Below are 23,753 nucleotides of genomic sequence, written 5' to 3'. Positions count from 1 at the left end.
GACAGCAACTTTTGAATCCAAATGGTGAGGGCTCAACTGCTGACAACTTCTACAGTTTATGCTGATCCTCAAGAAAACTTTCTGCTCCGAAGTTCTTCTTTCTTTTTTTTTTAGGTAGGAATAAAAACTTTCTGCTCCGAAGTTTTTTTTCTTTTTTTTAAGGTAGGAATAGTTTTCGAGTGCATAATGGTTCTGTTTCTGTGTTAAACTGTAGGTCTACAGTTCTTAGCTCAGATGGAGACATATGAGTAGTACTTCATCAGGACATGTCCACTCTAGCGTTCAACTTCTAGGTTAATAACAACTTTTCTTTAGTGATAAGAGAAAAAAGGAAACAAATTAAACAGAAAATTATGTTTCACAAAAATGTTTATTTTTGTGCACAGTTAATTACAAAAATGATACCTGAATCTGCGATGGCGTGTGTTGGATGAAGATGATGGGGTCAGCTTCAGGCGTCAGTGGCTGAATTTCCCATAAGATCCGTAACCTCCGTAGCCGCCACCGATGCCTCCGCCATAGCCTGTACTGTAGGCCCCACTGTAGCTGCCATAGCTTCCACCAAGCCCACCACCGAGGCCTCCTCCGATGCCACTGCCAATGGATCCAGCGCTGACCACAACAGGGACTGGCTGGCTCACGACCACCGGCTGAGGAACGGGCACAGGGACTGGTCTAGGCACGCCTACGGGAACAGGGACCGGCCTCTCCACAGGGACTGGGTAAGGCTGCGAAACGGGCACCGGGACTGGTCTCTCTACAGGAATGGTGACAGGTACCTGTACCGGGACTGGGACGGTTTTCTCCACAGGCACAGGGTACGGCACGGGAACCTGTCTGGGGATTGTTACTGTGGATACTTGAGGACCGACGGACTCGCCAACGAGGCCGCCTCCAAATCCACCACCGTCGCTGCTGCCGTAACCTACTCCAATGTCGCCTCCGTAGCCACCTCCAAGGCCATAGCCGCTCCCATAACCCCCACCGTAGCTAACGAGGGATGCATCCAGCCCTCGCTTCTCTGTCTTCTTCTCTTCGGCTAAGGCCACTCCAAGGACAAACACGCACACCTACAAAAACAGTAAATGCTTATTTGATACTCCCATGCGCTATAACACACTCTGTTACACAGAAAAAAAAGTAAAGCTGTCCTCAACTTGTCAGCATAACTTTTGAACGTGGGCTTGAAGATAGTAAAAACTGGATAATATTGTAGAAGCAAAAACTAAAGGAAAATCGTGAATTACACAGCTCTTTGACTGAGCGAGGTGGCGCAGTGGTTAGCACACTGGACTCGCATTCAGGAGGACGACGGTTCAAACCCGCTTCCGGCCATCCTGATTTAGGTTCTAAGTGATTTCCCTAAATCGCTTCAGGCAAACGCTGGGATGGTTTCTTTGAAAGGGCACGGCTGATTTCCTTCCCCATCCCTCCCTAATTTGATGGGACCTATGATCTGGCTGTTTGGTCCCCTCCACCAAATCAACCAATCAACCATAACCTTTTTTTTATTCTGAGTTACCATAGTAACACATTCGTAAAAAAAAGTAGTCTGTGGACGTAAAGATGATGTAACTACGCGGATTTCTAAATGTTTTGTTCAGACTAGTATGATGAAGGGAAGTCACGAAGTGAATTGTGATACTAAATCACTCTAGGTGTTACAGTTAACTGATTCTTGGAACATTTGTATAAGAACTATGTAAAAAGTGGAGCTTCGTACTATTAATCTTTCACAAAGTGTAAATGACATATTTATGAAAAACGTTGAGTACGTATCTATAGCCCGCATCTCGTGGTCGTGCGGTAGCGTTCTCGCTTCCCACGCCCGGGTTCCCGGGTTCGATTCCCGGCGGGGTCAGGGATTTTCTCTGCCTCGTGATGGCTGGGTGTTGTGTGCTGTCCTTAGGTTAGTTAGGTTTAAGTAGTTCTAAGTTCTAGGGGACTTATGACCACAGCAGTTGAGTCCCATAGTGCTCAGAGCCATTTGAACCATTTGAACGTATCTATACTTGTTTTGTAACAATCTGAGAAGAATACTTTACCAGGATCCTCATTGCCGCTGCTGTTGATGGACTGTGTGGAGCAAGCAATGACTGATACCATTGTGGGATGCTACCGCTCCTTAAATACCTTAGACTCGTTCCCCCACCTGCTGTGGCTGAGACAATTAGAAGGCTCCCAGACGTTTTCTGGAGCGTGCTCACTCACAAACGGGCGGCGTCAGTTACTTTAATTATATGGAGAGAACCGAGGGAATGGTGACGGGCGTAACAGCGACAGCAAGACGTTTCCCCTTCTTGAAATTCTAGAATTTCTTATGGAGAGGCCACATACACTAACAGCAGACTGAGAAACACGGGAGAAAGTGTAAAATAATGTGTGTTCTTTTACACATTTGCATGCAAAAAATACATACGTGCGTGGGCCTGGTCACACACACAGGCACACACACACATGTACACATAAGCTGACTCACATACGTTCACATTCTCCCGATGGCTTTGGAAAGTATGCGGCTATGTCGCTCATGATTTAAATAACGAAACGCTTCAACAGTTACATTTATTCTGTATAGCTCAACGCGTTTCATAAGATAATACTCATTATCAAGTGCAAATATTTACACTGGTATTTTTTCTGACGCCTGCATCCGTCCTGTTCTGCCTCTCTTGTTCAGCAGTCGTCTTTGTATAAAAATGGTTCAAATGGCTGAGCACTATGGGACTTCACAGCTGAGGTCATGAGTCCGCTAGAACCTAGAACTACTTAAACCCAACTAACCTAAGGACATCACACACATCCATGCCCGAAGCAGGATTCGAGCCTGCGACCGTAGCGTTCGCCGGGTTCCGGACTGAGCGCCTAGAACCGCTCGGCCACCACGGCCGGACGTATTTGTATAAATTTACTGCAATTGGAAAATAGGGAAATACAAATATTGTAATTTTTTTATGTGCTGATGTTAGGAAATAGTTAAAGGTATTCTGTCTCCTTCATTAGGCAAAAAGTTGCACACACACAAATCATCACTCACATCGTTTGTGTATGTGAAGTCAAAATACGGTGCAAAGATGACTGTCTTCTCAGAGAGTTTGGACATAGATATGTTCCATTATTCGTCGATTACACCATCACATGACGTTGTCCGTTTAACATCCGTTCTAACACTACTGACTATTCGAACTAATGATTATGCTTTATACTCTGTTTTATGCTATTCTGTTCTAGGCGTTGCATTATGGAATGTACAGAGGAATGAATATATTAATGGGTCTGTTACAGTTATTATAGTCAGGAGAAACGTTTGAAGAGGTTAATGGATTCACATACAGTTTTTCACTCAGAGTTTTTTCTCCTTGGGTTTTGTGGTGTAGAAGAATTCATATCATATTCTTGAAAGTCTTGGAGCAGTTAAGATCTCCTTGTATGCTTTTGACTAGGTGTCCAGTGTTATTATGCATGTTGCTAATTTTGTGAGTTTGTGAATGAGTGTGACATTCCGTGTGTTCCATGTAACTAGTGTGACAGTTCCTGCCAGTCTCTCCCATGTTGTAGCTTGAGCGAGTTTTACATGTGACTGTATCTGTTCCTGAATATGACAGTTTGTAGTTTTTTATTGTTGAAGGCGTGATATAATTTCTGTTGTAGTTTGTAGGAAATGTTATGTATATAGGGTGTGCTGCCACACGCTGTACTGTGTTATTAGTTACTTCCGTAGAGCAAGGAATTTTTATTTTGTGCTATTTGTTTCTGTATTTTGTCTGCCACTGTGCTAGCAAAACCTACTTCTCTTACTGATTCGAACAGTTCGTATTGTAGTTTTTACGCGAATAAAACGTTACTTGCAATTAAACGTCTGTCTTTCAAGGCAGCCGAGAAGCTGCAAGTAAAATTTGTGGCTTGTACTGTTTCGAATCTATAAGTAGTCCAAAACTGTATTTTCCAGAAAAAATAACATTTAAAATGCCGTTAATAACGCAAATACACACCACATTATTAGCCTTGCTCTTAGGTGACCAATTGGTTTAATTAAAACAGCTTTTTTCTTAAAAGTACAAATAAATACAGGGCAGTTTATGTAGAAATATTCAGGCAGGACAAATATTTCCAGTTTACTTACAGATACCTTTTTGTAGCGACATTTGATCACAACGCCTAACATATTAAACCAGGGACGCTATTGTTTCTTAAACAGAGAAGTACGAGAAGTGTTTAAATACGCTGTGCTGTATCAAAAGTATTACTTAGTGCCTTTTTATGTTATTCGTTAAAAATGGCACAATGAGCTAACTTTTCCCTTTGTGTATAACGCACACAGTAGCTCTTCTAATCTCAGATCTCGTTTGCAAAGTTTCAGCCAATTTTTTATCATTTAGCATCACACATATCAGTACTATTAATCTCTTTCATTAACCTTTAGATCTTGGGCCCTTCAAATCCAGTTTCATAAACTCCATCTAGTAGCGAAGAAATTATCCTCTTCCGTCCTTCACCCTTTCAACTGTCCTACTGCCATTATTGCTCTGTTCCATCGACTATACGTTCTTATTTTTCTCGTTAGTACCTCACCTGGTTGACCACTCTATATATTCCGAAGGGCAGAAACTTGTCTATGTAATATGGTTGGTTCCTTTGTCTTAACGTTAGAACTCCAGTCTATGTTTCCCTATATCCAGATTAATGGATGTGGACTTTTAAATTTTCTTATTTACTTTTAGTCTGTGAGTTCCTTCTTTAGTATACATTGGCCCTAAAATTTTCCTCATTGCTTTTCGTTCTTTCTTTTAGATTTCTTCACTTTTGGTCTCTCTGTTTAAAACAGGTGTTTCTGTTCCATAAAGAAACTCTTACTCGACGATTGCATTGTAGAGTTTCAGATCTGGTATTCTGAAGTATCATTTGTTCTAGATATCGTTGGTAACAGACTGTTTACGTATTTTGGAACGAATGTCATAACCATTCTTTTATAGGGGAATTTCTTCACTGGTTTACGATAATATACATTCTCTGAGCCTCGTATATTACCATATATACCTCTTATTTTATTTCGTGTAGAAGTTTACGTCGTTGCATTTACATTACATATTAGTGTTTACACGATTTAGTGCTACACAGTTACATGAATACAAGAAACTGAGTTCACAGTTTATATTAACGAAAAATCGCTCAGCAGATTTGGACGACAGCTACATTCTTAAATACCTTGTTATGACATTCAACCCAAAAACGTATTTCTAAATTTAGCAGTTAACTGTTCCAGCGTATAAAATGCTAACATGGTGGTAAACACAGGAGTGAAGTGATTCTAATGCGAACTTTTCTTTATAGCTGTAAACTGGTTCCAATCACTGGTGAAGGTGTAGCGTACTATTCAGTTTCATAACAACATTTCGGGAAAAGGAATGTATACCGCTGTGTCAAGAAGTCTAAAATTTCCCATTAGCTGTTAGTTTGAGTTTGGATTGGCAGATCTGTATACACTCTTCAAGTGGCAAGTAGTTCACGTAGACAGGAAACGTCGGTTCTAAGTAAACTATATTGTTAACTCATGAATTTTACATAGTTCAACATTTTAAATAAGTGCGATGGCAGGTTTTTGACGCAGTACTGGCTTAACAGGAATGATAACAGCAGGGATAACAAAAAATAAAGATCCAATTAAAAAAAAACCAAGAATTTCGATATCAGCCCTGTGAAGTATTTGGAGTTCCATATTCACGAGCCTGGTCCGCGGTGTTACACCTACAAATCGGCTAATTTTAATCACGTTCATTGTCGTCCAATCACACTGTCACGTCTCCACGGTGACCCATCGAACTGCAGCAACTCCACACAGCCAACTGACACATAAACTCTACTTCACTACCACAACTAATATCTCGTACAATGACGTTATGCACGCTGCACTATGTTTTAATTGGCGTTTAGTGACTAGCCTGGCAACCAGTTCAGTGAATAAACGCCAAGCATAGGCTAAGTGCAAACAAATAAACTATTCAAAGAATTAAAATCACCATGTGCATTTATTTAAATCGGAACTGCAGACATAACTTTTTGGCATCCACAACGTGATGTGGGATGCAACGATCTTTTGACACTGGTTGCAGGATCATTCTCCTTTGTATACAGTGTTCCTCTGAAATATGCCTTGTTTCTTCCGTACATTAACTACTTAGTAATTCACTTGTATAACCAACAAGGTTTTATATTTGCTCCGTACAAACTTACATTTCTTTGTAGTATTCCAAATGTTTTTCTCTTTTCTAGTTTTCAGTTGTTTTCCAACTGAATTATCTAGATATATAAGATTCTTTAATCCTCCTGCATCACCATATCACTGTTAACTACAGTATATAACGGATTACCACGTGACAATTTGTGTGCTGCTGGTTTCTCGTTTTCTACGTATTTTCTGCATTTTTGTGTATTTTATGCTTCAGAGAAGTATGGTTCGAGTTTTTAGCAATTGAGTTTTTGCTGCACTGTGTTAGTCTTAATGTATTTCTTTTTGTATGTCTTAAAAATAATACTTGTAATTTATTATGCTGAGTTGCGATCTTGGAATATGTGAGATATGTGTAGAGTGTCCGAGTCTCTGACATTTTATGTATAGGTAGCAAAAATCGCCCTTACCGTGAATCTCTGCGCTACTCGTATAACTACACGAGGCAGCTGTTAGAGCCTGAAATATCTCAACATTCCCTGCGCCATTTAAACATATCTTGTAACTTGAAACCCGCTTAGCAGAATATTGTGTAGGATAGTTTCTTGTCGGATAGCATTTCACATGACTTCATTCATAATGTCAGTATTTAAAACCCTCTTGTGTCGTTTCCAGAACTAGCTGCTATGGTGTTGCAGAGAACGTTAATGACTTAGTTTAGTGAAGAAGAAGTTAATTATGGGTGTTAATGCAACAAAGTTGTGACTAGAATTGCAGTAAGGCTCAATATTCTGATGAATGATTCTTTACTTCTGTTTCGTGTTTTCTCGATCGATTGTTAGTCACATATTCGCTATTTGGCAGATACTTTAATTTTAATTAATTTGTTGCTGGATGGCTTTATTGTCAGTTACGTTGTAAAAAAAGCCCTGTGTGCTACATGTCTGTAAACCGTGTAAGATATTTACGTGTGTGCCCATATTTTTAATAATACCAGACCCAGGCTAGTTGGCGTATAAGACCAACTGACACATGCGTTCGATTCGTACCTAGCTTACATCCCAGTCGATTCGACTGAAATCTCATTATTGAGAGACAGTCCTGTGATGGTTTTCGGCAGCCATCAATTTAAAATGAGAGCTCCCACCGGAATCATAGACTCAACGTGACCTGCGCAGAAACGTCTGGAGAAGTGATTTGAAGTGATGCGTTGCTACAGTTAAAACTACAGGTGGGTTCTTACGGAGCATTATTCTGTCGCTGAGAATCAAGCGAGGGGCAACTACACTACACTGCTGCCCATTAGAACTGCAAAACCATAACGGAATCATGCTAAAAACGTGAAATTTACACGGAGCGTACTTCGTGCTTGGATATGTAAATTACTAACATTTTACTGCAGCGCCACAAAACAGGTGGAAGAAAAGCCACCTACATTCTTTTTATAAGGAAAAATTATGCGGTGAACGTGTCTGAATATTGTTTGTTGTGAGAAGATACTGCCATCTCTCATGTAAGAAATTGTCCAGCACGTTCAGAGTTCGACAGCGGCGATATTGTGCCCTATCGAGATTCTACATCTACATCTACATTTATACTCCGCAAGCCACCAAACGGTGTGTGGCGGAGGGCACTTTACGAGCCACTGTCATTACCTCCCTTTCCTGTTCCAGTCGCGTATGGTTCGCGGGAAGAACGACTGTCTGAAATCCTCCGTGTGCGCTCTAATCTCTCTGATTTTACGTTCGTGATCTCCTCGGCAGGTATAAATAGGGGGAAGCAATACATTCGACACCTCATCCAGAAACGCACCCTCTCGAAACCTGGCGAGCAAGCTACACCGCGATGCAGAGCGCCTCTCTTGCAGAGTCTGCCATTTGAGTTTGTTAAACATCTCCGTAACGCTATCACGGTTACCAAATAACCCTGTGACGAAACGTGCCGCTCTTCTTTGGATCTTCTCTATCTCCTCCGTGAACCCGATCTGGTACGGATCCCACACTGATGAGCAATACTCAAGTATAGGTCGAACGAGTGTTTTGTAAGCCACCTCCTTTGTTGATGGACTACAATTTCTAAGGACTCTCCCAATGAATCTCAACCTGGTACCCGCCTTACCAACAATTAATTTTATATGATCATTCCACTTCAAATCGTTCCGCACGCATACTCCCAGATATTTTACAGAAGTAACTGCTACCAGTGTTTGTTCCGCTATCATATAATCATACAATAAAGGATCCTTCTTTCTATGTATTCGCAATACATTACATTTGTCTATGTTAAGGGTCAGTTGCCATTCCCTGCACCAAGTGCCTATCCGCTGCAGATCTTCCTGCATTTCACTACAATTTTCTAATGCTGCAACTTCTCTGTATACTACAGCATCATCCGCGAAAAGCCGCATGGAACTTCCGACACTATCTACTAGGTCATTTATATATATATATTGTGAAAAGCAATGGTCCCATAACACTCCCCTGTGGCACGCCAGAGGTTACTTTAACGTCTGTAGACGTCTCTCCATTGATAACAACATGCTGTGTTCTGTTTGCTAAAAACTTTTCAATCCAGCCACACAGCTGGTCTGATATTCCGTAGGCCCTTACTTTGTTTATCAGGCGACAGTGCGGAACTGTATCGAACGCCTTCCGCCTTTTCATTCAGAAAGTCTGAGGATCGCGCTGGTCTGGACATCACGACCGTCATGCAGATATGGAATCGAGGGACTCTGGAGAATTTCAACGGCCCCACGCAACTAACACCTATTGTGTACCTTTAGTGGGGAAAATGTCTTTAGCCGGCCGAAGTGGCCGTGCGGTTAAAGGCGCTGCAGTCTGGAACCGCAAGACCGCTACGGTCGCAGGTTCGAATCCTGCCTCGGGCATGGATGTTTGTGATGTCCTTAGGTTAGTTAAGTTTAACTAGTTCTAAGTTCTAGGGGACTAATAACCTCAGCAGTTGAGTCCCATAGTGCTCAGAGCCATTTGAACCATTTTTGAAAATGTCTTTTTTGGAGCAGGGCAAGTACCCATACGGACAGTGGTGTGACGTCTGAAGCACCATGAGTTACACTACGGTATTAAAGTCCATAGGACAACGTTATGCACATATACAGATGGCGGTAATATCACGTACCCACGGCATAAAAGGGCAATGCGTTGCCGGAGCTGTCATTTGTAGATATGTGATTCATGTGTAAAGGTCTACGACGTGATTACATTCGCACGACGGGCATTAACAGGTTTCGAACGCGGAGTAGTAGTTGGAGCTTATTATGGGACATTCCATTTCGGAAATCGTTAGCGAATTCAGTATTCCAAGATACAAAGTGTCAAGACGTGCTGAGAATACCAAATTTCAGGCATTACCTCTCACCACAGACAACGTAGTAGCCGAGGCCTTCTCTTAATGACCGAGATCAGCGGCGTTTCCATAGCGTCGTAGTGCTAACAGACAACAACCACTGCGTGAAACAACTGCAGGAATCAATGTGGGACGTACGACAAACATATGCGTTAGGACAGTGCGGCGATCTTTGGTGTCAATGGGCTATGGCAGCAGACGAACGACGCGAGTGAGTTTGCTAACACCACGACATAGCCTGCAGCGCCTCTCCTGGACTTGTGACCACATCGTTTGGATCCTAGACCACTCTAAACCCGTGGTCTGGTGCGGTAAGTTCCGAATTCAGTCGATAAGAGCTGATGGTAGGGTTCGAGTGTGGAGCAGACCCCACGAAGCCATGGACCTAGGTTATCGGCAAGGCACTGTGCAAGCTGGTGGTGACTCCATAAAGGTGTGGGCTATGTTTGCATGTAATGTATTGAGTCCTCTAGTCCAACGGGACCGATCATGGACAGGAAATGATTATTTTCGGCTACCTGCAGACGATTTGGAGCCATTAATGGGCTTCATGTTTCCAAACAACGACGGAATTTTTATGGATCACCATTCGCCATGCCACCAGGCCACAATTGTTCGCAACTCGTTTGGAGAACGTTCTGAACAATTCAAGCGAATTGTCTGTTCGCCCAGATCGCTCGACGTGAAGCCTATCGAACATTTATATGACACAATCGAGAGATCAGTTCGTGCACAAAATATTGCACTGGAAACACTTTCACAGTCATGGACGGCTACAGAGGCAGCATGACTCAGTAATTCTGCAGGGGCCTCCAACAACCTGTTACTCCATGCCACGTTGAGTTGCTGCACTACTGCGGGCAAAAGGATGTCCGACACGATATTAGGAGCCATTCGATGACTTCCATTAGCTCAGTTTACTAGCAAGACGACTGTCCTCGTGGCTTAACTTGACGAAGCAGCGAAGAAATACACTCAGAGAGTGATGCACCGTCAACGGCCGTACCGAAGTGGCCACACTTGTTCCCTTCAAGTCACCGAAGTTAAGCACCTTCGGATACGCGGCCTTATGGGCACGCCGCACTCTGCTGACAAGTTTTCCTTGGCCTTTTCGGCAGAGGGGACAGGAGGTGTGGTGATATGAAGTCCCTGATCACCAGTTTTTCCCCAATACCCTGGAGTAAAACCCAAAACTCTCCGCAGCGTCTCATGTATTGAGGGTATATGACACTGTTGATGGTGATGTAACCGTCAGATGGGGACATTAAATTCGGCGTGCCCCTTGGTGCTCTTCGAGGGGAGTTGGCTATGTTCCGGCACCAGCTTTCACTGTCTTTCTTCTCTCGTTATCATTCAATACAAACATGATACTACACTGCACACACACACGCCGCCCGGGATTAACCGAGCGGTCTAGGACGCTGCAGTCATGGACTGTGCGGCTGGTCCCGGCGGAGGTTCGAGTCCTCCCTCGGGCATGGGTGTGTGTGTTTGTCCTTAGGGTAATTTAGGTTAAGCAGTGTGTAAGCTTAGAGACTGATGACTCTCGCAGTTAAGTCCCATAAGATTTCACACACATTTGAACATTTTTTATACTGCACACACACCCATTACAGTTATCTAAGTTTGACATATAGGCTTTCTCACGCAGCTCTCGTATTTCGTAAAGGAAAGGTGCCTGTGGGCGCGGAGTAGGGGGAGAAAAGTATCCAATTACGCGGCTGAGCCTGCACTTCAGCGTCTCCCAGCAATTCATGCCATTCGATTCTACCGGGCTTTTTAATGGTGTGCCCAGCGACACCAATGGACACAGGAGCGGCACCACGTCGTATTTTCAAACGAGTCCCCGGTTGTATGTACAACATCGCCATAGGGCATTCTTGTGTGTAGAGGCTTCGAGAAGAATGAACGTTACGAGACTGCATTCGAGGTCGTGATACGTACCTGGCTCTTGGTCTGATGGTATCTGTCGATATTTTTAGAAATATCGGGAATCTGATACATCAGTATTTAAAAAATGTCGTTGTCGACCCTTGATACATCGACCAAAAGTACGGATGTATCAAAGGACGAACTATAAACAAATCGGCCTATATAAATATCGGCTGCACATTGTAAATATACTGCCAGTTTTAGAGTTATATATTTAAGTATTGATTTATTATTAGATATTCCCTACATCAATTAGCTATCGGTCTGCCTATCTCCCTTAGAGCAAAAATTGAAAGAGAAACAATTTAATAATGGGACTTTGTGCAGATGAAAATCTTGTTTTACAATAGCTTTCTGGTCAACTATTGGGTTGATAATAACAATTGTGTACATGATGCATTTTAATGCAATATTTTTTGTTTCACTTAACCTCACATACTTTGTTTTCTTAATTTTGCATTGGCTACATTTCGAAATAAACTTTTTTTCGCGCTGATGTAGGAAAATTGCATGTTGAAGTTAAACGTTGCAGCTTCTGTTGGTAGCGCCGAGAGCCGATTACGTCAGCATTTTTTCTCACACGTCTCCACCCGCCGCAAACACCAGTCTTGTCATTTAGATTTTTGTTCACTACGTTCGGCAACTTTTTCAAGAATGCCGATGTGAAGAAATAGCACCCTAGTTGCGTTAAAAAACAATTTTTAAAGCAAATGGTGCGCTTTTTCTTCATATTCTTATTATCCTATTCACCCCTGCACCCCCCAACGCAATTGGATGTCTTGTTTTGTGCCACCTACACTTGCTTCACACAGTCGAAGAGAAAGACTGGATGCGATGAAAGGGCAAAAAGTAGTAAGACGCCTTCGCAGAGTAAAAGTAAACTTATGCTCTACTACGATTTCAAAAGAACAGTTTCAAATATTTGCCGAAAATAGCGAGAAAAAGGATAATATAAAATAATGATACCGTCACTCGATACTGCCATTTTGACGTTAATGAATCGATATATGCGGGAAGAAAATTTCGCCTGTACATAACGATATTATCTGGTGAAATATCGATATATTAGCATTTTATGAACAGCCCTATCAACACATAACGCAAGACTACATGTTGCCCATTCCGTCCTGATCCACCTCAATACCGAGCATGTCGCTCTTCTTCCACTGCCAGGTGGTCGTTCAGAACATTAACGGACTGAAAACGTCTTTTCACTGCTTGGCACACCACTACTCGCTAGCCATTATGAACGATGAACGCTGAAATCGAGTTGGAGCAGTATGGTACGATTTGCGTCTATCTGTCATCCAAGTTCAAATAGCTTTCTGTTGAGGGCAACAGCAGCTGAAGCAATCCGTAACTCTGTAATAAACGGCTTTCAGCATATATTGTAAGTAGGCTTTTTAGAATTTTATGTTGGTAACGCCACGTAGCACTCTGTATGAAAATCACTGACTGTGCTGTGTGCAGTCTGTGGCTGGTGATTTCTCAAACTGGGGAACAATCAAGAATGGGGTGCCTCAAGGTTCGGTCTTGGGTCTTCTGCTGTTCGTAATATATATTAATGACTTGCCATTCTATATTCACGAAGATGCAAAGCTGGTACTTTTTGCCGATGATACAAGTATAGCTATCACATCCGACACACAAGAATTAACTGGTGAAATTGTAAACGATGTTTTTCAGAAAATCATTAAGTGGTTCTCTGCAAATGGGATCTCATTAAACTTTGACAAAACAGAGTATATACAGTTCCACACAGTAAATGGAATGACCCCATTAATAAATATAGACTTCCATCAGAAATCGGTAGCTAACGTAGAATATTCCAAATTTCTAGGTGTATGCATTGATGAGGGGTTGAACTGGAAAAAACATACTGAGGATCTGCTGAAACGTTTGAGTTCAGCTACTTATGCTATTAGGGTCATTGCAAATTTTGGCGATATACATCTGAGTAAATTAGCTTACCACGCCTATTTTCATTCTCTGGTTTCGTATGGCATCATATTCTGGGGTAACTCATCATTGAGTAAAAGAGTGTTCATTGCACAAAAGCGTGTAATCAGAATAATTGCTAGAGCTCATCCAAGATCATCCTGCAGACACTTATTTAAAGAGCTAGAAATCTTCACTGTAGCCTCACAATATATATATTCACTTATGAAATTTGTTATTAACAATCCGAACGAATTCAAAAGTAATAGCAGTCTACATGGGTACAGCACTAGGAGAAAGGATGATCTTCACTACTCAAGGTTAAATATAACTTTGGCTCAGAAGGGGGTAAATTATGCTGCCACAAAAGTCTTTGGTCACTTACCTAATAGCATCAAAAGTCTGACAGATAGCCAAATAGCATTTAAAAGGAAATTAAAAGTATTTCTTAATGGCAACTCCTTCTACTCATTAGATGAATTTTTGGAAATAGTAAGTGGGTAATTTCCCAACGTCTACAAAAAAAAAAAAAAAAAAAAAAAGAATTATTGAGTGTCATGTAATATTTAGTCTAATGTAATATCTTGTATAGACACCTTTTATTAACCTGACACGTTCCACATCATTACGAAGTGTTGAATTCATGATCTATGGAACAAGTACTAATCTAATCTAATCTAATCTGGACTCATTGTTGGAATATTTGCTTGTGTAGTGTTGGGCAGTTGGATGTGAACAGCGCGTAGCATTGGGCAGTTGGAGGTGAGCCGCCAGCAGTGGTGGATGTAGAGAGAGAGATGCCAGAGTTTTGAGAGGTTACAAAAAGCGGACGGCCTGGACACGTGTTCGCCAGAAAAAGGAAATTTGTAAAGATGGATGTCATGAATTGATAGATATATATATATGATGACTTTTGAACGTTATTAAGGAAAATATATTGTTTTTCTCTATCAAAATCTTTCATTTGCTGACTATGCCTATCAGTAGTTACTGCCTTCAGTAGTTAGAATCTTTTAGCTGGCAGTATTGGCGATCGCTGTATTGCAGTAGTTCGAGTAACCAAGATTTTTGTGAGGTAAGTGATTCATGAAAGATATAGGTTATTGTTAGTCATGGTCATTCTGTTGTGGGGATTATTGGAAGTCAGATTGCGTTGCGCTAAAAATATTGTGTGTCAGTTTAGTGATGATCAGAATAAGTAAAGAGAGAAATGTATGAGTACGTCGAGTTTTGCTCAGCTGATTGAAAATCAAATATCGTAAGAGGTTTTTCAGCACTGTCATTTTTAAATTTCTCTAAGGGGACGTTTCAATATGAACTTTTACACGAACTTTTCCTGTAAAAGTTCATATACAGCTGAAAGCAGTTGATTTCAGCAACACGCGTCCAAGCTCAGTTTGACTTGGAGGCCCAACAGCGTTAGAACCAATGTTGCAACCAGTCAGAAGTCAGGAGAAACGACACCTGTTTTCTCATTCTCAAAATTTTCCATCACTGAATGCCTAAAATTTGAATCAACACATCCCTCGCTCATGGTTCTGAAAGAGTCAGTGCAAGGGAGCCCGTCATGAAAACGCTCTGACACTCGGCCTGGGCGGCGCTAGCCCTGAAAGTTGAACTCAGCTGCCGTTCCCCGGCCCTTTACTGTGCAACTAAACCAAGAATGTCCACCTGAATCCACCCAGTTGCAAGCGTTTACAATTACACTCACATTCATTTAATATAGCAATCATCATTAAATGCATTCGCGACTGCAAATGTGGACAACCATCAGCTGTAGAATGGAATGACGACAATGAAAATTTGTGACTGATCGGGACTCGAACCCGGATTTCTCGCTTATAGCGAGCGGTGGCCTCACCATTGGGCTACCCTTGCACGACTCAGGGCAAGGCTGAAACTTGCACGCACTCATGTCCAATGGAATTTTGAATAGTAATTCAGAATATCAGAGGCACTGCAGTTTACTGTCGCTTTTAGAACGGGTGATTACTGGTAATAAGTGTACTGAATGTCAAACGTTATAAAAATGGAAATAAAGCAAACTCAGTTACGGTTCCCGGCGTGATATTCCTCTTTACCATCAATTTATATGAGTAAACACAGTCAGAGAAAAGGCACTCTCCACAAATTAATAAAATATCAAATTATGTGAAAGGAGGATTAACTGCCAACTTTCAGAATTCTTTCACAGTAACACGTTTTGGAGAATGACATCGATCGGAAATGTATGGTGTTTGACCATTACAATAATTCATTGCTACTTCCCAAAACTTAATGATTACAATATTTTACTACTAAACTATTCACTATACTTCTTATTCGTTATGCTTCGCATCAGAGCAACGAAAGCACCGTAGTCAACACTAACAGCAAAGTGGTACTCACTTTCCTGAATAGTTTAAACGACGTCAATTGACGAGCCAACGTCGAAATAAGAATCAGACGGTGGTGTCCATTGCTACAGGGTCAGTAAAATTGAGTGACATCTCTAACAGTATATGATACGTGCGACAAGTGGAAAACAAATGTCAAATTTCACATCGTACATACACTGAAGAGCCAAAGAAACTGGTACATCTGCGTAATATCGTGTAGAGCCCCCGCGAGCATGCAGAAGTGCCGCAACAGGACGTGGCATGGACTCTACTAATGTTTGAAGTATGCTGGAGGGAACTGACACCATGAATCCTGCAGGGCTGTCCATAAAGCAGTAAGAGTGCGACGGGGTGGAAATCTCTTCTGAACAGCACGTTGCAGGGCATCCCAGATATGCTCAATAATGTTCATGTCTGGGGAGTATGGCGACCAGCGGAAGTGTTTAAACTCAGAAGAGTATTCCTGGAGCCACTCTGTAGCAATTATAAACGTGTGGGGTGTCGAGTTGTCCTGCTGGAATTACCCAAGTCCGTCGGAATGGACAATGAAAATGAATGGATGCAGGTGATCAGACACGATACTTACGTACATGTCACCTGTCAGAGTCGTATCTAGACATATCAGAGGCCACATAAAACACTCAAACTGCACAAGTCCTAAACCATTTCAGAGCCTCCACCAGCCTGAACAGGCCCACTGCTGACAAGCAGGATCTATGGACTCATGATGTCTCCATACCCGTACACGTCCATCCGCTCGGTACAATTTGAAACGAGACTCGTTCGACCAGGCAACATGTTTCCAGTCACCAACAGTCCAATGCCGGTTTTGAAAGGTCCAGACGAGGCGTAAAGCTTTATGCAATGTAGTCATCAAGGGTACAAGAGTGGGCGTCCGGCTCTAAAGGCCCATATCGATGATGTTTCGTTGAATGGTTCGCTCGCTGACACTTGTTGATGGGCCATCAATGAAATCTGCAGCAATTTGCGGAAGGGTTGCACCTCCGTCACATTGAACGATTCTCTTCAGTTGTCGTTGGTCCCGTTCTTGCAGCATCTTTTTCCGCCCGCAATGATGTCGGAGATTTGATGTTTCACCGGATTCCTGATATTCACGCTACATTCGTGATGTGGTCGTAAGGGAAAATCCCCACTTCGTCGCTATCGCGGAGATGCTGTGTCCCTATCGCTCGTGTGCCGACTATAACACTACGTTCAAACTCATTTAAATCTTGATAACCTGTTATTTTAGCAGCAGTAACCGATCTAACAACTGCGCCAGCCACTTGTTGTGAGCGCAGCGCCGTATTCTGCCTGTTTACGTATCTCTGTGTTTGGATACGCATACCTATACCAGTTTCCTTGGCGCTTCAGAGTAGTAGGCCTACTTGCGACAAAAGTCAGCTACCAGTCAGTTTGGTGGCTGTGGCAATGAACACTACCAACCGGATCCTATTTTGACGTTGGCTTACCAATGATTTTAGCCTGTTTCACTTCTGAAGATGACAGTAAAGCAAACCAAATAAACGTTTTCTTGTGTAGCTGACAACTGACTTTTTATCTTTGTTAAAACTTTCTGCAGTTGATAAATTACAGCTGCGAACAGATCATATGCGACCTAAATCCTCTTACGCACTCGTTACCTTGTGTTGTTGTTGTTGTTGTGGTCTTCAGTCCTGAGACTGGTTTGATGCAGCTCTCCATGCTACTCTATCCTGTGCAAGCTTCTTCATCTCCCAGTACCTACTGCAACCTACATCCTTCTGAATCTGCTTAGTGTATTGATCTCTTGGTCTCCCTCTACGATTTTTACCCTCCACGCTGCCCACCAATGCTAAATTTGTGATCCCTTGATGCCTCGAAACATGTCCTACCAACCGATCCCTTCTTCTAGTCAAGTTGTGCCACAAACTTCTCTTCTCCCCAATCCTATTCAATACCTCCTCATTAGTTACGTGATCTACCCACCTTATCTTCAGCATTCTTCTGTAGCACCACATTTCGAAAGCTTCTATTCTCTTCTTGTCCAAACTATTTATCGTCCATATTTCACTTCCATACATGGCTACACTCCATACAAATACTTTCAGAAACGACTTCCTGACACTTAAATCTATACTAGATGTTAACAAATTTCTCTTCTTCAGAAACAATTTCCTTGCCATTGCCAGTCTACATTTTATATCCTCTCTACTTCGACCATCATCAGTTATTTTACTCCCTAAATAGCAAAACTCCTTTACTACTTTAAGTGTCTCATTTCCTAATCTAATCCCCTCAGCATCACCCGATTTAATTTGACTACATTCCATTATCCTCGTTTTGCTTTTGTTGATGTTCATCTTATATCCTCCTTTCAAGACACTGTCCATTCCGTTCAACTGCTCTTCCAAGTCATTTGCTGTCTCTGACAGAATTACAATGTCATCGGCGAACCTCAAAGTTTTTACTTCTTCTCCATGAATTTTGATACCTACTCCGAATTTTTCTTTTGTTTCCTTTACTGCTTGCTCAATATATAGATTGAATAACATCGGGGAGAGGCTACAACCCTGTCTCACTCCTTTCCCAACCACCGCTTCCCTTTCATGCCCCTCGACTCTTATAACTGCCATCTGGTTTCTGTACAAATTGTAAATAGCCTTTCGCTCCTTGTATTTTATCCCTGCCACCTTCAGAATTTGAAAGAGAGTATTCCAGTTAACGTTGTCAAAAGCTTTCTCTAAGTCTACAAATGCTAGAAACGTAGGTTTGCCTTTTCTTAATCTTTCTTCTAAGATAAGTCGTAAGGTTAGTATTGCCTCACGTGTTCCAACATTTCTACGGAATCCAAACTGATCTTCCCCGAGGTCCGCTTCTACCAGTTTTTCCATTCGTCTGTAAAGAATTCGCGTTAGTATTTTGCAGCTGTGACTTATTAAACTGATAGTTCGGTAATTTTCACATCTGTCAATACCTGCTTTCTTTGGGATTGGAATTATTATATTCTTCTTGAAGTCTGTGGGTATTTCGCCTGTCTCATACATCTTGCTCACCAGATGGTAGAGTTTTGTCATGACTGGCTCTCCCAAGGCCATCAGTAGTTCTAATGGAATGTTGTCTACTCCCGGGGCCTTGTTTCGACTCAGGTCTTTCAGTGCTCTGTCAAACTCTTCACGCAGTATCTTATCTCCCATTTCATCTTCATCTACATCCTCTTCCATTTCCATAATATTGTCCTCAAGTACATCGCCCTTGTATAAACCCTCTATATACTCCTTCCACCTTTCTGCCTTCCCTTCTTTGCTTAGAACTGGGTTGCCATCTGAGCTCTTGATATTCATACAAGTGGTTCTCTTCTCTCCAAAGGTCTCTTTAATTTTCCTGTAGGCAGTATCTATCTTACCCCTAGTGAGACAAGACTCTACATCCTTACATTTGTCCTCTAGCCATCCCTGCTTAGCCATTTTGCACTTCCTGTCGATCTCATTTTTGAGACGTTTGTATTCGTTTTTGCCTGTTTCATTTACTGCATTTTTATATTTTCTCCTTTCATCAATTAAATTCAATATTTCTTCTGTTACCCAAGGATTTCTATTAGCCCTCGTCTTTTTACCTACTTGATCCTCTGCTGCCTTCACTACTTCATCCCTCATAGCTACCCATTCTTCTTCTACTGTATTTCTTTCCCCCATTCCTGTCAACTGTTCCCTTATGCTCTCCCTGAAACTCTCTATAACCTCTGGTTCTTTCAGTTTATCCAGGTCCCATCTCCTTAAATTCCCACCTTTTTGCAGTTTCTTTAGTTTCAATCTACAGTTCATAACCAATAGATTGTGGTCAGAATCCACACCTGCCCCTGGAAATGTCTTACAATTTAAAACCTGGTTTCTAAATCTCTGTCTTACCATTATATAATCTATCTGATACCTTTTAGTATCTCCATGATTCTTCCAGGTATACAACCTTCTTTTATGATTCTTGAACCAAGTGTTAGCTATGATTAAGTTATGCTCTGTGCAAAATTCTACCAGGCGGCTTCCTCTTTCATTTCTTCCCCCCAATCCATATTCACCTACTATGTTTCCTTCTCTCCCTTTTCCTACTGACGAATTCCAGTCACCAATGACTATTAAATTTTCGTCTCCCTTCTTTATCTGAATAATTTCTTTTATCTCGTCATACATTTCATCAATTTCTTCATCATCTGCAGAGCTAGTTGGCATATAAACTTGTACCACTGTAGTAGGCATGAGCTTTGTGTCTATCTTGGCCACAATAATGCGTTCACTATGCTGTTTGTAGTAGCTAACCCGCACTCCTATTTTTTTATTCATTATTAAACCTACTCCTGCATTACCCCTATTTGATTTTGTATTTATAAACCTGTAATCACCTGACCAAAAGTCTTGTTCCTCCTGCCACCGAACTTCACTAATTCCCACTATATCTAACTTTAACATATCCATTTCCCTTTTTAAATTTTCTAACCTACCTGTCCGATTAAGGGATCTGACATTCCACGCTCCGATCCGTAGAATGCCAGTTTTCTTTCTCCTGATAACGACGTCCTCTTGAGTAGTCCCCGCCCGGAGATCCGAATGGGGGACTATTTTACCTCCGGAATATTTTACCCAAGAGGACGCCATCATCATTTAACCATACAGTAAAGCTGCATGCCCTCGGGAAAAATTACGGCTGTAGTTTCCCATTGCTTTCAGCCGTTCGCAGTACCAGCACAGCAAGGCCGTTTTGGTTAATGTTACAAGGCCAGATCAGTCAGTCATCCAGACTGTTGCCCCTGCAACTACTGAAAAGACTGCTGCCCCTCTTCAGGAACCACATGTTTGTCTGGCCTCTCAACAGATACCCCTCCGTTGTGGTTGCACCTACGGTACGGCATCTTTATCGCTGAGGCACGCAAGCCTCCCCACCAACGGCAAGGTCCATGGTTCATGGGTGGCTTGTTACCTTATTGCGTCTTATTTCTTTATCTTACTGTTTTGATGCCTACAGCGATAGAATTTTTGCAAACACTTTAATTTTCTTAAAAGATGGTCTTGTGGCACGTACCATTTCGTTATCTGCTCCATAGGCTGCCTCTTCTGGCCGAAACTTTTCATCCATGGGGTGTGCTGTTTCTCATTCTCCGCCAGTACCTTCTTCTCTGGAACATCGTTCAATAAGCCGACAAGTCATATGCCTACAGTACGTGCTACGAAAGAACAAACTATATACTCGACTAGTAAGTTGATATTTCTTCAACTGAAGTTCTGGCTTAACTAAACAGTAGCTAAAATTTTTGCAGTGCTCTCTACATCCAACTGATGTTGTTATTAATTACCTGGCATTCAGGATGAGAATACAACGCTCTAGAATTATCGAGTTAACAGATCTTTCTTACGGAGAAGGCCTTTGGGAACGAGGGTATTGTTTAGATAGCCACATTATAAGCTGCGCTGCACAGCAACGATTCCTCAGAACAAACGATACTTCTTCCGGGATGGATTACGGCTAGAACTAATAACTTTTCAAGGCTATGTAATTGTATAGGTTTCTCTAGTTGCAACACGGGATTTACATGACTGCTACGTGTTCCCTTAGTTAGAGACGTTGTCGTGGAAACGTGAGAAATGTGCTAAATAATAATAACAGTGCTAAAATTTATCGTCACTATAGTGGGCATAAGATATTAATTAACGAGGCCGCCTGAAGTTGGACGGGTGCTGTTTCTTTTCTTAATTTATTTGTGTCCGTCGGATACAATCCACTCAGCAAGCCTTTGGTACATTGTATGCTAAAAATTAAATCACGTCTGTCACTCACTAATAAGATCGTGGCGTGTTCAGCCACTAAGAAGTTATACATAAATATATTTACACAGTGAGACATCACGCGTTGGAAGCAGAACATTCATTTTGTTGGGAAGGTACTGTCCACGAAGCATAAACACCGTGGGAAATTGGTTGCGGCATGGTATCGCAATGGACACCGGAAATGATGCGATCGATTTCCCCTCCAACACAAACACATAGCGGTGAGTCAATTAGATGTAGCCGACAGTGGTGCCGTCAGAATTGCCCGTGGTTAAATCCAGGGCGGAACACGCCGATATGGAACATTTTGAGTTACATACCACGGTCGTGAACGGGCGCTTGGTAGTATAGCTCCTTAATATCTTCACCTCTGTTGCTACGATAAGCGCCACTTATTCTTCCAGGAGCTTCTGATGAATCGCCGCAGTTCTTGCAGAAGCTACGTATATGGAACGTCTTCGTACGTCCTTATCGCATGATGGATGGCACTGTTAGCGACATAGTCGGCCGTTTCATTATCCCTGATACCACTGCATGTAGATTTTCTTGTTACGGCAATGCGGTCTGTAGTCTAGTACACCAAGCGATTTTGGTATCACTGACCACATGATCCCATACAAGTAGCAATGTTGACCGCGACTGTGTCAGAATAATGGATGTATCTGTATCTAAGCAGTTACCATACTTAAGTTCATTCAGTGCTGGATAGAACTCCGCTTTAAGTATCTAGGCTTCCAGAGGAAGTTGAAATTGACCAATACGTTGCTTTTGTTCGTCATAGTATGCACTGTCGGCGTCTTCTGAAGTACGCTATCCATCTGTGTACAGACGGTGCGCATGGTCACATCATTTTAAAAAAATCGAGTAACAACTGCGAGCTCCTACTGGAGTTCATGTATGTTCTATACGTGTGTTTGTCTAAACCTGTTGTCGTATTACTGTAATCTACCATGAAAAGATTATGGCACGAAGCTGTTGCAACTTGGTGGCTTAGTGGTGAAATATCATGAGATATGCTAGTCGTGGAAGTTTCTGTATAGTCAGTACCTAGCAGTGAAGCATTACTTCGCCAACACTCAATTCTTCGGAAATATAAGGTCTTGCCCAAATAGTATCCCTTTGAGTGGATGTTTCTAACTAAGGTACTATCTTGTAAGTTCAAGTAGAGGCTCATTAGCTTCGTCAAGAAGAGCATTGTGGGTGCAAAAGAGTTCCGCTGCAACTCAAATAAAATTTAAAATAATTGATACTACCCTTCGGGAGGTGAAGGCACTCGGTTACTCTAATCATACTGCCGTCCGGTAGTGACTGATCATTAGAATGCATGCGTGATCCAGAGAGAGTGGTTGAAAACCACCATCATTACTCTTTCGACCTCAGCAGAGGATTTTAGGGAGTTTTCCTTTACAGTGCCTATAGTGATATTCAACTGTCTGGTGTAAAGGCGGCGTTATAGGGGATAATATATTTCTGGGAATGTGCTATTGGGGAGAGTGGAAATTCGTTGCGATAGTGAGGTTACCGGTAACTGTTATTCCTTATTTCGATTCAGGTCGATTGCAGTTTGATGCTGGTAACTATTATTGCACTCGTTTAATTGCCCTGCTGCACTACGTTACGTTACAAGTGAATTACGTGAACAAGACCGAAGTCACAAAGGAACGACGAAATAATAGAAGAACGTATTCAGAAATAAAAACGTAATGGCTTCAACCATTGCAAGCTTTACTCATGATCTGCTTTTCATCTAGTTAAGTTCTAACGATGTTCAAGAAAATATGTAAATGCTTGAAAGTTATAAAAGATATAATGAAAAACTTAATTAGTGATCTGAGGGAAAACTGAGATATGAAACGAAGAGCTGCTGATGTATTTTCAAAAAGTTTATCTCTTCAATCCCTAGCCATTTACGCTCATAAAAAGTTACGTTCATGAGGAATTACAGAATTCTTTGTTTCATGGTGAAATCATAAATTTCATATTACGGTATAAACTGAAACTCCTCTGCTTTCTCTAGATCTACACTGTCTTAATAATAATATAATATTTTTTACTTATAACAGATTTCATGCTTTCCAAGCAAAAACTGAAAATCCTTTTTTAATAAAAAAGGTCAAATGTTTTGTGAAATAATTGTCTAAAGGTAATAAATAACATAGATTAGTGAAACATTTGAAG

General features: G+C 41.7%; 1 protein-coding gene across 1 annotated transcript; it reads right to left on the bottom strand.

Annotated features, from left to right (window-relative positions):
* Nucleotides 1-450: 450 nt before the first annotated feature.
* LOC126235515 (keratin, type II cytoskeletal 1-like) lies at nucleotides 451-2,106 on the bottom strand. The gene is made up of 2 exons (XM_049944233.1): nucleotides 2,041-2,106; nucleotides 451-1,070 (listed from the first exon to the last, which is right to left on the bottom strand). The coding sequence occupies exons 1-2, from the start codon at nucleotides 2,104-2,106 to the stop codon at nucleotides 459-461; spliced, it is 678 nt and encodes a 225-aa protein (XP_049800190.1). The 3' UTR covers nucleotides 451-458.
* Nucleotides 2,107-23,753: the final 21,647 nt, after the last annotated feature.

The sequence above is a fragment of the Schistocerca nitens genome, chromosome 2 (genome assembly GCF_023898315.1).
Source record: "Schistocerca nitens isolate TAMUIC-IGC-003100 chromosome 2, iqSchNite1.1, whole genome shotgun sequence".
NCBI classification, from domain to species: Eukaryota; Metazoa; Arthropoda; class Insecta; order Orthoptera; family Acrididae; genus Schistocerca; species Schistocerca nitens.
The sequence above is the reverse complement of the archived record's forward strand: the minus strand, read 5'-3'. Positions and strand labels throughout refer to the sequence as shown.